At 40.7% G+C, this 14,538-nt stretch overlaps 1 protein-coding gene across 20 annotated transcripts in view; it reads right to left on the reverse strand.

Moving 5' to 3' along the window:
• MITF (melanocyte inducing transcription factor) overlaps positions 1-14,538 on the reverse strand; it is a gene marked incomplete at its 5' end in the record, with an annotated part of 220,641 nt that overhangs the window by 22,106 nt on the left and 183,997 nt on the right. For 10 of the 20 annotated variants that reach the window (XM_080822811.1, XM_080822798.1, XM_080822812.1 and 7 more), the window contains 3 exons: positions 6,277-6,372; positions 8,533-8,616; positions 9,688-9,915. In XM_080822811.1, the coding sequence (XP_080678937.1) occupies positions 6,277-6,372; positions 8,533-8,616; positions 9,688-9,915 (408 nt within the window). Of the gene's footprint in view, positions 1-6,276; positions 6,373-8,532; positions 8,617-9,687; positions 9,916-10,943; positions 11,117-14,538 lie in introns of those variants that run through there. The other 10 variants (XM_080822814.1, XM_080822815.1, XM_080822816.1 and 7 more) reach the window with 5 other exon arrangements.

The following is a 14,538-nucleotide window of genomic DNA, read 5'->3' on the forward strand; positions in this document are numbered from 1 at the left end:
GACCAAGAGGTATCGAGAAGAGATTCTACCGCACATCTCGCCTTCCGATTTCTCCAGTGGCCACTAACATACAGATAAAAATACTCGCAAAATACAGATACAAATGTGTTTCCTTTCACTGGTTGCCTTCGACCGTCTATTACCATTGCAGCTTCTAGAGAAGTAGTCCACGAACCCAACCCCAAGCTAAAGAGGAGGGAGACGCCTATACTTTCTGACAGGTAAACAGGACACTGGCTCTAACACGACTGGGTCTGAGAACAGGAAGGACAGACTGATCAGCGGAACGGGTCTCTCTTCCGTCCACACCATCTTTTCTTCTTTTTGAAGGCAGGATTTATATTATGTATATGAAATGTAATACACCTGTTCCACCTCACAGATGCATAAAAACCATGCACTGTGAGCATTTACAATGCCCTCGAAGCACAAGTCAAGCCCCTCTAGCTAAAAACCTGATGACCAGTGACTTTGATTCTTAGCTGTCATTTTGCTAAGTGGTTTTATTTGAAGTAGGTCACCTTCCTGGGGTCAGTCTTGCTCTGCGAGTGCTCAGTTCCTTTCTTGTACAACTTAAGACAGCAAAGTGAAAGGTGTACAAATGTCTTAATACAGCACTGTATAGAGTCAGAGCAACAAAACTCATAAAGCCGCTAGGACATCTCGTAACCCCCTGCCGGACTCCCAAGATTTATCCTCTTATCTTTCTGGACTTTCAGATTCTGGGGGAACTACTGAGTGTTAATAAACCAAGAATGTGGCTTCAAAATTCAACACAACAAGCTAAAAAGATATATCCATACCTCTAGAAATACAAATCATAGCTATCATCTTTTCAAATGCAAACTGTAAGCAAAACAATGCAACTGTGTTATGATGATGATTTGTTAGGGAAAATGTAATAGGCAAGAGATACATACAGTAAACTTTAAAAAACAGAACAAAACAAAACCCCTCTAAGCCCTCAATGCATTTACACTGAATGGATAGATATCTAATTATAAGCTTCTCTGGGACAAGACCATGTTTTCTAAACACATTCTAAAGGAAACGATGCGCATGTGTACTTAATAAATGCAGAATCATATGAAGGGAGGGAGGGAGAGGGACAGACAGAGGGCAAAAGAAACAAAAACTGGGAATGAGACAGAGACAAAGACACAAGGGGAGGGGTGGAAACTAAAGAGAGAGACACATGTACACAGAAGGGGAGAGAGGTGGACAGAGGGATGGAGAGGCATTCGGGATGGGGGTGGGGAGGAAGAACACAACACTGGGGACACCCAGACACAAATGGGATGGGCAGATGAGATTGCTGTGAGTGGCATGGATTGACAGCCCTGCCTGCCAAGAAGGGAGACGAATTAAAATCTCTGTAATGAGATGCCTTATCGGACACTCCACTGAGGTCAGACGTCATTACTTTCAGCCCAAAAAGCAGCTTATAATCGTCCCCCAACTTCTCTAAAAGATTTCCCGCTTTGGCTGCTTTTCTGATACTTGCCGATTAGGAATTGGCAGCATACATCCTGCCGGAATATTTTGCTGCAGAACATTTTTCTGTGGCCTCCTACTCTGGGTCAGGCACAGAACTAGAAAGGCACTTCGTATATGCTGTCTTAATTGATTTTTACAAAAGAAAAACCATGGTTCTAGCTATGTCTGAATAGAGCTTTGTGGTAGAAGGTTTATATACTTTGTTAATAGCAATATTTGGGGGGCAGGGTCAACTGCTGATAAACCAATTCAAAGCTGCAATTTTCAATTAATCTCCAACTAATTCTAAGCAAATAAAAACCTAGCTGCTCATGAGCCAAGTATGGATACTCAAATGTACAAATTAATGGTGCAGGCTGGCTCAGGAGGCAGAGAACTAGGTTAAAACCTGCCTGTGTTACTGACGTGCTGGGTGATACTAACCTCCCTGAGGCATTGCCCCCCCCACCTTTGCAAAGCGGCAATCCTATCGCCCACCTTACAGGGTTTTGAACGAATCAGAGGTCCACTGCGTGAGACACTGTATTTAAGTGATCAGTACTGCCATGTTTAATAATATAATTTTCTACAAAGTACTGTATTCCTAGTCTGTTTTCAACAGTCAAGCTAATTTCCACTTTGATCGACTGCACCATGTGCCATGTTAATTGCTAAGTTAATTGCTGTCAACCTTTGTACTGATTTTACCAGACTGCCTGCAAAGCAAATCCAAACACAGAACTACAGGGTTTGGGTAACCACCCAGAGTTCGAATCAGGGCTTCTCCATTGTCAGTGGAGGGCATCTGTCAATTGTCTAGAGCCATTTTCAGGTGTCACAAGTAGGGGGGAGGGTACCACTGACATCTAGTGGGTAGAGGCCAGGGATGCTGCTAAACGTCCAACAATGGGCAGGACAGCCTCACAACAAAGAATTATCCATCTCAAATATTAATCATGCTGAAGGTAAGAGACTCTGCCTCGAAATGTGCCTTACATTTTTTATACTAATGGCTGCCATTTGTTGAAGCTACTAAAACGAAGGTTGGTGGAAAATGGCTTTCTAATTTAAAAATCAGTCACACGTATTTAAGAAAGGATTTTGTGGTTTCTTTTCTGGGTTAGAAAAACTGCCCCATAAACACTATAACTGGGTCAAAATATCTTTGGAGCTAAGGAAGAGGAAGAGGCACCTTCTGCTAACATGGTGACGCTGTGTGTTTGCTGGGTTTTTATCCAGTACATTCACCTGATTGGCAAGACTTTACCTCCAGCATACAAGCAGTAAAGAGGACAGAAGCCACAGCCTAAGAGGGACAAAGAAAGAGAAGGTAGACACATAACTGTGTCCCAAACTTGTTCTGAATTGAGTTCTTCAATGTGCTCCTCCACCAAAATGAGTATTTTTCCAAGTAAATGATCATTGTAAAATGTTATTATTTTTTCTTTCTGGATGTTCCCCTTCACTGAATATCAATTGAGCACTGTTAGCACAAGTAAACTGGGACTTTTATTCTTTGTTTGTAATGGTACAAGAGGGCCCTTGTGTTCTCAGAATAGTTATTTCTAGACTCCAATTCCCTTAGGATAGTTTCCTCTCTAAGTGCTCCCTCCACTTTAATTTTTTTTTTAGGAAGTTAACTTGAAATAAAGCATATCAAAGAATCAGATAAAAGGGGAAAAATACCTAACATGAAGAACATTAAGTTTAAACTCTATTGAGGGGGAAGAAAATTAAAACGTTAGTGAGTTGTTGGTAGCTTTGTTATTTGACAATCCAAACCCAGATTTATCAAGAATAAGAGCTAGTAATTAACATTTAGTAAGAACACATCAGAACCAAGATTTCTTCTAAGTGCTTTCTATAGATTAGTGCTTATAATTTTCATATGCATCCTATAGTTTTAGATGCTATTATTATGCCCATTTACCAGACAAAGAAAGTGAGGCAAAGAGGTCAAACAGCTCACTCAACAGCAGGCACTGAATTCAGCTATCTGACTCTCAGTCTGTGATCCTGACCTCTATCCTATACTGGGTCTTCTCTAATAGCAAAATGCTAAAACGGCTTTGTCATGGGCTGGCTCTGATGGGGCTACCCTTAGACTATTTCGGGTGGAAATATAAAAAAGTAATGAATGCCTGGACAATCAGTGATATCTGAGGGGGGCTACGGGTTACTCCTCCCCAGCTGGCAATTAATTCAACTCTGCCCAGCAGATCTTTTCTACCTAGGAACACCCCTAAGATGGTCCTTCTGCCCCAGAATTATCCTCCTCCATTCAGGGTCTGACAGGGTCTCCCCTTCCCAGACTGGTAAGCCCCCTGAGAACAGGAAGCACACCCTACTCATCTTCATCCACAGCACCTCGTCTAGGGCTGGTGACATATTAGGTCATTTAATAAATACTAATTAAATCCTAATGTTAGCTTAGAAGCAGTCAGATTTCCATTCTAATGCAAAATGACTGAGGAGGAGACATGGGTGTTTAGTCTAAAGGAGAGAAGCAATTGGGGGTCTTGAGAACTGTCTTCAGAAGGGTTGTCATGAAGACAAGTTCTCCATGAGGGCAATCTGGACCCATGTCTGGAATTCAGAGACACACTGTAAGTAATATCTGGATTATTAAGTATATTGTTATTCTGAAGTAGAGTTGGACACATTACAGATGCTCAGGACTATCACCTGAATAAAACACTGTCAAAATTATTTGCTGTTATAAGGAATTATACTTAATTGAGATATTGTTGAGTACAGCTTAGGTTTCCGATGCTAAATGCTATACTTTATCAGATGACCATGGGAGGTAGGTGCAATTATCAGTCCAATTTCAGAGATGGAGAAATGGAGAACTTTAAGAAGCTAAGTAATATGCTAGATCACACGGGGAATGGCAGACTTTAGAGATGAACTGAGATACAATCTCACATCTCCAACTTCTAACCTCTGTGCTTTCCAGCCTGTCTTGCAAGTTAGTGCATATTCTTCATTGGAGGCTTTCCAGAAGATGGATGTCTAGTTTTTCTGTGTATGGGGGTGGTGCACAGAAGATATGCAAGAGGAGACTAAGGCACTGAGTATTTGATTGGCTCAGATGACTTCCAAGGTCCTCACCATTGGAGAAAATTTTAAAGATGATTTGTAAAAAATCATATTAACTTTATAGTCCTCCTAACATACCTAGATACCACCCGACACCACTGGCAAAATGACCACCTTCATCCAGCACAGTTCGTTTGGGATGACTGGGCCATTGCTAATAATTGCTGCTAGGACACTGAAAACACCATAAATATACCCACATTTCTGGGTATATTTATAAATTTCACAGTGCAAGCTCTCACAAGTGTCTTCCTCACACTGGTCCTAGGATTCTGACCGGTGACAAGTACAGCCTGCCTCACAAGAGGCACAAAATTAGAAGCAGGAGGGTTCTACAGAAGCAAACCAAGGGCTCAAAGAGGGTGGGGAGAGTCTGACATGGAAACATCTGTCAAGATGGCAGAACATCCAGTTCTTTCAAAATTGGGGGGCAAATTTAAATGGGCAGGAAGTTGACAGAAACTAAAGATCCTAGAAAAGACTTTGGAGTTTCAAGGGTACTCCTTACCCCTCAGGACTTCAGGTAAATGAAACGAAAGAACTGGACCAAGATGGAAAAAAAGAAAGTACTACCTATCAGACTTTAGTTCACTAAGAATTTTGATGTAAATAAGTAAGGGCTATCATATTCCCTGACTGAGAGAATTTGTCATAAAAAATTTTCTATTGTGGTAAAAACACATATGACATAAAATTTAGCATCTTAACCATTTTGAACTGTACAGTTTAGTAGCGTTGTCTATGCACAATGTTGTGAAACCAATCTCCAGAATTTTTTCATCTTGCAAATACCAAACTCTATACCCATTGAAGAACAACTCACCTTTACCCCATCTCCCCAGTGGGAGTCAATCTTTTCAATACAGGTTATCAAAGGCTATGACAGTCTCATGGCATTGATCTCACAGAAGACAGAAAAAGACTGGACAAGGTATTCAAAGCCTACTGAGAAGTCCTGACTCTGACACATCGAAGCTATGTAATCCTATGTAAGACCAGCTAACCTTTCTTATTCCTGAAAATGAGAGCAATGATACCACCCCAACTTGACTCCCAGAATTATTGCAAGGACTAGATTTGGAGACTTATTACAAGGACTAAATAAGATCTACAATAAGACTTTGGTAAAATGGAAACATAAGACACCATTGTAAGGAGTGAAAAAAAGAGAAAAACCCAGTAGGTGCAAGGTTCCTAATGACAGAGAGAAATAAGTTTAATAAACCACTGATTTATTAACCAAAATCAGAATAAATTTTGCTATTGAAGAAAGGTAAATCGAGTATCAGTCACTCTATTACTCGTGAATAGTAAGTTACTGCCTTTTTAAAAACTGCACTCATTTTTCAGGCCAACTAGAATGCTAGTGTAAATAGTACTATCCATAGTATTTCCCTTGGGAGCAGTGTACTAAGTTGGGCATTAGATGTCAGGGGGAATTGGAATGCCTAATGTCCTATTGAAAGTGGACCTGGACTCCAGGGAATGTAGAGCTTTATCGTGGGGTTACCAATAAACCCATGAGAAATTCTTAATTTCTGATGTCAGTCACTTATTTGCAATCCTGATATAATTCTGTTATATTCTCAATAAGTTTCTCAATCAGTCCCTTGAGGAAATAAGCTAAGAGATCAGGAAAAGGGAATATCTGGAAATATCTCAAGATTTTCTTAAGGAAAAAAAAAAAATCACCAATACCGTATTTGCCATTTGCAAAGCAGGATCCATCAATCCCAGGATTTCTTCATTATAACTTGATTCTAGGCTAATGATGTCATCGATTACATCATCCATCTGTAGGAAAAAGGGCAATGTAAGAGAGACCAACATAAGCAAACACTGTGCAAAGCCACCCAAAGAGAGAGCCATGGTCTTTTCTTACCCTAAGCACTAATGCTCTTCAGTTAGATGCTAAGAAATTACTTCCCTCTTCTTCCCAAATATGAACATTACCATTAGGTCACAGACACTAACAGGTGATAAGGATGCCATCTGCAACCAGCACTTAGTGAGGGATTACTAGGTGCCCAGCACTGGGTTTAGGGCTTTGGATGGGTTAAATTATTCTCCCCTCAGAATACCTCTATCAGTGCAGGTACTGTTAGTAAATCAATTTGCCAAGTGACATAAATGAGAAGCATCTTGCCCAAAGTCATACACGGAAGAGGGTTAGAGCCACAACTTGAACCCACACTCTCAAGTGCTATGCCTAACTGCCTTCCCCAAACAGGAAAGGTGAACCAGGAAACCTCATCTTGAACGATGGCTGCCATTTCTCTTTTTTTTTTCTCAAGACTATACCCCATAGCCTTCATAGACCCTCCCTTCAGTAAGACAACCCAGATGGTAGTTCAGACCTTCATTCTCTTAGGCACATATGCGGCACCGCGGCTCTTGGGCTGCTGGCTAACCCTGCACTGATCCTACAATGACTTGTAAAATAAGTTTCTCCTTGTACAGCTGCCAGTGTGCTCAGTACTCCCGGAGGAGTACAGCAGGACGAGGTTATCATTACAGTCATGGAGCTGACATTCCCACTAGATCAATTTTATTCCTGAAGTACCAAAACATCAGTTATGATAATAAACAACAGTGATTACATGTGCATTGCAGCAGTTGCAAAGACAAGGCTGTGAAAACATTTCTTTGTAAACACCTGATGTATTTGAGCTGGCTGGTGTGTGTGTGTGTGTGTGTGTGTGTGTGTGTGTGTACGCATGCACGCACAGATCTAAATAGTGCTTCACAAGTACACAATGAAATCTCAAAACTCAGAGGAATGCTCCTTTACATGTTTTTACCATTTTCAATTAAAGGGGACAGGCTCCAGTGCCACAGGGCTTGGAATCCTCATTCTCCGACTGTGTGTATTAGGGGCAAAGCCCTCAATTTTAAAGAGCCTCAACGGGGCCAATATGGAATATGGGGTTAATAATACTCATTGCCTTACTGGATTCTTGTGAGATTTCAGGATAAACCATATAAAGTGTTCGGAGTGCTATGGCTAAACATCCCAAAAAAATGAGGGTCATTAAGTGACCCCCTAAGAAGAGTAACTGCAGGTCAGTTTTGATTAACTGCCAGTGGTTTATTAAGTTTCATTTCTAGATACACCAGTTTTGTTTGTTTGCTTTCAAGAGATGATTTTCTAATTGAGTTGAACAGGCAAATGGGTCAGAGTACTTATGATCAAGTCCTCTTTCCTTGTAAATTTTTTTAGGGAAATAAATTTAGTGGGCTTGGTGTGATTGTTTTTTAAAATAATTTCTTTTTCTTGTAAAAAAGAACCACTAATGCAAATTAATAACAGGAAATACAGAAAAGCAAAAAACAAAAAGAATTTTTCAGTGCTTATTCTTCTTTCTCTTATACATTGACACTTATTTTAAAATACATAACTATGTTAATAAATGTAGCATTATTTATGTATCTATTAAATAGGCTGCCATAGAAGAATCTCTAATCACTTGGGAAAAATCCATGAAGTATTACTAAATTAATAAAGTTTGAAATGCGTGTTTCCTGAGATTCCATTTCATAAAATATATAGAGCTCTCTCTCTCTCTCTCTCACACACATACACACACACAATCACATGCATATCGTGGTTTTATTAAGAGCCTTTTGAAGTTGCTACCCTACAAATTTGTGTAACACATTGATGATATTTAAATGAAGTACAGCGTATTATATCTTACGTACCAAAATTTATGTATTTCAAGTACTTTTAAATGACTTGAAGCAACTTAGGGAAAGTGCATTTTAAGTTTAATTTCCCTGAGTTATTTCATCATGAGACACTATGAAGAAGATGGTCCTGTTCATAGCTTTATTTAAAAAAAAAAATCAATGAGGGGAACAAAACCCTTGAGTCATCAGGAAGGTGTGATGAGCCACAAATATAGATTCTCACTACAAAGTGTTACATCCTTGGGCTGCCGGGTCATTCAGTACCTGCATGCACGATGCTCGTGAATGCGTGTTCATAGTTGGGCATTCGCTTTCCGCCCTGTTTTGCTCTTCAAACTTATAAAATCCCTGCAAAAACACAAGCAAAATCAGCCCATGACTTGGATTGGCAAATGACTTTTCAATGACATGTTCACAAGAGGCTGATGGTGCAGCAACAAGATGGACTAATAAGCTTTCAAACAAAGTGGAATCTGACCGAGAAATAAAATAGCGCAGAAAGAACTTCCACCAAATCAGCTTGAGAGATGACAATTATGGACAGAGAAAAATAAGACAGTTGGTTTGGGCACAGGGGAAAAGACTTAGTCCCTCTAGAAATTAAAACTCAGCAACTTCAGAAGAGTCACCTCTGAAATCCCATGAACATTTCAGAGTACAGTAAAACTCCATTAAAATGAGGCTTATCATCTCATAATTTGGAAATGACGGGCATTAAATCACAACTCTCCCCTCAGGTATTTTTATGCTTCAAATTTTGATGCAACAATTAGCTTGAGGTGTGTTTGAATCTCGTCTCCAATCCGGCCTTTACAAAAGCAGGTTTCACGGCAGCGGCAATCTTATTACGAAACGGAATTTCTCTAGCAATTAAAACCTTAGCTTTTCTGCTAAATTCTCATGCGCTACATTACTCAAATCCATCCACGCACATGCTGTGCTTTTTTTTTTTTTTTTACTTCAACTCAGCGAGAAATAAAAATAATATTCCAGACATTCACAACAAGCGGAACTTCTAAACCGCCTGTCCCACACCTTTTCTATTTTTGCTTTTTCCTTCTCCACCTTGCCTTCTCCTCTCTCTGCGTTTTTCCGGCTTTGTAAATGGAAAGGCATTGAAGAGAAGAGAGCGCTCGGCTCACGGAGCGGAAACAGAGTGGGGGGGTGGGGGAGAAAGTGTCCTCCTCGCCTCCACGTCCCACTCCGGAGTGGCCAGGTGTCCCGACCTGAGGCACAACCCAACAGGACCTGGTGACGGCGTGAAGAGGCCGGAGCGTGGCCACACGGCAGAATGTGGGACAAAGCCTGGCGCGTGTGGCCCCGCAGACAGACTAGAGTCCACAGTCAAGTGTGGGAATAATAGCCAACAGACATTCATTTAGTGTAAGAAGACAGGAGAGGGGAGGAGACATGAATTACCTCTTTTTCACAGTTGGAGTTAAGTGTGAGCATAGCCATGGGGCTGTTGGGTGCGCTGCTCCCCGGCACTGGTGGCATGACATGATCGCCAGGCTGGTTTGGACATGGCAAGCTCAGGACTTGGTTGGCATGTTTATTTGCTAAAGTGGTAGAAAGGTACTGCTTTACCTGCTGCCTTTGGGCTTGCTGTATGTGGTACTTGGTGGGGTTTTCGAGGTGGGTCTGCACCTGAACATAGCCACGGAGGGAAGAGAAGACAGCGCCGTTATTTGTGAGTTTCGGTCGGCTCTTTTCTCACGCACAAACATGAGACTGGCCAAGTCCACCAACAGAATAAATTACTAAGCCCCTGTTATGTACCAGGCACTGTGCTAATGGATTTTGATATTACTGAAGTTTAAAGGCTAACACTCAGGATTTGGGGTAATACTTTGCCCTGTTTTAGTTCCCCTGCTAATTAGCTGCACATCTCTTTGAAACCTTGTGCCCTTTTTGCTCATGTCCAATAATTTAAAATTCACAACCATCTGGAGGGCAATACTTTCCCCAACACGACTGTCAGGGTTTACTGAGATCAGAAGGACAATCTAGAAAAAGGAGCCTAACAATTTATTTTACTTTCCTTGGCAAACAGAACAGCTTTCTGTTTAAAAACAACAACAACAAACCTCCTTAAGAGCCAGCTGTAAATGGTTGTAGAAAATAAACAGAAACATTCTGATGATTAAATCAACTAGTTGTAGATTAATTCCTCCCACTTTCATTTGGACATGATTATTCAACATTTTAATTAAGATCCTGAACTCAACATAAAAAGCAATTTACGGGAAGCAGTTTCTTTCAAAATGCCTCACACTTACATGTATGCGTTTTTCAAGGCATGACTGTGAAACCACCAGGATCTTTTTCCTCCTTTCTTAGAAAAACTAATACAGAATTAAAAATGCTTTTTTAAAAAAATCAATGATACTCAATTTAAAGTCACTTTTTCCTTGATAAACACAATTCAATCTTATGAGCTCTGAACAGGAGCTGATGGAGAGAGCACAGCCAGGCACTAGGGGAAAAAAAATACCCTACTAATATTTACTTTGTTCAAAACCACATTGAATTACCTCTTACGGTATCAAACAGTAAACAGCATTAAACTAGTAGACCTACACTTATTGGAAAGAGTACAATAACATGAAAAGGTGAATTACTCAATTTACTGCATTACATTTCAGGCACTACATATGAATAAGAATAAAGCTCACCTGATAGTGATTGTATTCTAGCATTTCCAGCATAACAACGTTTTAGGTGGCCCCAATCCAACGAGAGAAACGGTAGACTATTCACTCCCTCTACTTTCTGTAATTCCAGTTCGAAGACTGACTGGCATAGAGAAGGCACTATAAACAAGGTATCCCGAGACACCACCGGAAACTTTATCACAGCAGCCCTGCTTATAATAACCTAAGCTAATTAGTTATGCATGTAAAAAAAACCCATTCGCACAAGGGGCTTTTTTTTTTTTTCTTTTGGAAGCCCTACGAGTTTGGTCTTCAATATTGGTATCAATTTTCCCCCCTGGCTTGACGTCATGCTTTTTTCATAAATATAAAAGAACCTTTTTAAGTGATGAGCTATCAAAGTCAAACTCACTGTCAGATCAAGGCCAATTCACTATTCATCTTTAGTTCCAGTAGTATTAATAGACAATGGTATTTCTCTTTCAGCAATAGGTTAAGAACTAGATGCCCCCTTTGGAGAAGACACTGTCTAAAAGCTACTGTTACACTTGAGACTTTTCTAATGGCCACATAACTCGGTAACTGCCAACTGCAGGAAGAGTGTCTATGGAGGAGTCTCTGTGCTGCACTTTCAAGTTCAATGGCCTCATCATGTACCCTGGTTTCAGTGAGCATCTTATTCTCAGCTGCATGGAAATGTAACTTCCCTACTGACCTCGCATCAGAAAGAAGGGAAAGTATTCTAAACAGAACAAGAAACACACACGTGCACACGTATAGGACTGGATGTGTATTTATGCGGAGAATAAGAAATAAATGCCTCCCCAATTTAACGAAGTTGGGAAGGATGGAAACTTTTACTAAAAATCTTTTATTATAATTCTTAGGGATAGAGAAGAGTAAGAGTTATCATATGCACAACTGATGTATATTTACTCATTTCCTTGTTCCATTATTTACTGTTACTATGTGCCGAATGCCAAGCAAGACACGGAATAGACATTGTGCACAAACAGACCTGACAGCTTTATGAAACTTGTAGTCTGGGGTGGGACAAAAGAAGAAAAAGGCAAGTGAGTATATATGTAAATATTAGGATAAATGATCGATATTCACTGCTGAAATAGGGAAATATTTTAAGGATAAAAATTTTGAAATTCAGTAATTTGGTCCAAATGCCCAGGAAAAATGAAATCCTTTACGTTGCCAATCTCAAATTGTTTCAAATGACTGATCTAACATGCACACAGAGGTTCAGGGAGACATTTTAAGTGTACGAAAGGGTCCAGACACGATAATGATGAGGACAATAGACATTACTAAAATAAACACAAAATGAGGGCAATGGGTGTAATGTGCTTATTTCACTATTACACTAAAAAAAGAAAGGGCTACACATTTAAAAATAAATGTTAATTCACTGGCAGATCCTTATTCTTTAATGAATTAAAATTTGATGCTTCAGTATGGAAGGAAGCAACCTGCTCTGTGTTCAGCGTTGACAGTGGGCTCTTTACTATATCTAGGTTGGGTTAATCAGAGTGGAATGTATTTTGTCCCTTTACTGCCAGTGTCTTTTTAGTTTTCAAATAAGCTGGGTGCAGTACTAACACTACACAGGAGGTAGAACATCTCCAGCTGTTTCCAACCCAAACACTGAAAACAGGTAACAGCAAGGAGGAAGGTGAGCTTGAGGTAATAGGGGGTGGTGAGGTCTGTGGCAAACTAGGACACACACGTCTAAAAGAAAGAGCTGACATAAGCTACAGCTGATTATGGCCATATGGGGATACCACCCAGTCTAGACCTTCCAGTTTCTAGATACAGCTGGCAAAGTAAACTTTTTTCAGTTAAGTCTCCCAGATGAAAAAAAACAAAACAAACAAACAAACAAACAAAAAAAACTGATGCCCAACTGTTTGACTTCTCATCCTGCATGGGACAAGGCAAACACACCTGTGGGCTGAACTCAGTCGGTAAGCCAGAATGTGGCCTCAGCTTCACACCATCCTTGCGGATAATCCCCCATCTACATTCCCTGGGGCAGGATTGGGGGGGGGGGCAGGTTCTGAGGGCAAGTTATTGCCTACATCCAGGCATTTCCTGGCGCCCCCCTGACAGTCAGCATGCCTGAAGAAGACTTAAGGATTCAAAACCTGTGTTCAAATTAAGACTTTGCATCTTCACTGTTAAAGTGACCCTTTGCAAGTCACTAACTCCTCCAGGCTTTCATCTCCTCCCGTGCTCAGGAGGGATGGTAACTGGGCCTGCATCATGGAGGTAATACAGCATTAAATGAAATCACACTTCTGACAGGCTTACCAATATATCTGAAAAACAATAGTTCTCAAACTTTTTTTCATTTGTTTGGTTTTGGTTTTAAAACCATTTTCAGCCCTTCAAGTTTAGATTGTCTCTGTAAGTTATATCCGTCAGTGGTTACCATTTTATGAACTAGAGCAGCAAGTTTTAAAAATGTACACGAGCAGGGGCACCTGGGTGGCTCAGTGGGTTAAAGCCTCTGCCTTCGGCTCAGGTCATGATCCCAGTGTCCTGGGATCGAGCCCCGCATTGGGCTCTCTGCGGAGAGCCTGCTTCCTCCTCTCTCTCTCTGCCGGCCTCTTTGCCTACTTGTGATCTCTGTCTGTCAAATAAATAAATAAAATCTTAAAAAAAAAATGTACACGAGCATACATTCCACTGGCCATCAGAAGAATGACATTTTAACGCTCGTGACGCCTTCGTAAAACTCTTCTGTAAAGTCACAAGAGGAGAATGAAAGAAGGGAGAGAAGCACTCTGTATTATTAAGAAAATAGTTTTGACCTGGCAGAAGCACTGCAAAGGGTCTTGGGAGACCCTTCGGGCTCTCTGACTTTGAGAATGGCGGATCTAGAACCTTCTCACCTCCCCATCCTAGACGTGCTAGTCACCACTGTGTAGCAGTGGGGTGTGACACAACCTGTGTGTCTTGCCTCCCTTGGCCAGAAGACGCTGGAGCAAGACACTCAACCCTCTAACTTCCTCACAGCAATATTATGAGGCTCTAAAGTCCTATGACAATTTTAAAAGCCATATACGTAAGATCTTCTGTCCTCAACCATCCTACACCATAGCTTTTTAGTTAGTGACTTCCCTTGTGTTAGTTTCTAAATAGCCAACCAAGCGAGCATACAAAGGAAAACATATATTTAACATTAAACATCTGAATGATTTCCTAAGAGTTTTGGCATGGGGTTGACCTTCAAACTAACTACCTGACTTAATGAATTCGGAGAGCAAAGTTAGGTATTGCTGGGCCCTTGAAGCACAGTCAACAAAATAAAGCTAGAGTACTTCTGACTCCATCAAGAGATACTATTTTGTCGATAAAAGGGAAATTTCATATAAATCAAGTATGTTAGCTGTCTTGTTGTAGTGCAAAACTCCAAAGGCTGTGAAACTCTTTGTCCTTGTTACTGCTACTATCTTTTCGTGTCTTTTCCTTTCTTCATTCAGATCCTGAACTGATACCCAGAGAAGTGGAATGGATCACCTTCTGTCACGCTAGCTGTGCCACTTCCCGGGTGACAATGACAGGTTATTTTCCATCAGTTTCATTCGAAAGAGATCCGGGA

The sequence above is a fragment of the Martes martes genome, assembly GCF_963455335.1.
Source record: "Martes martes genome assembly, chromosome: 1".
NCBI lineage: Eukaryota > Metazoa > Chordata > Mammalia > Carnivora > Mustelidae > Martes > Martes martes.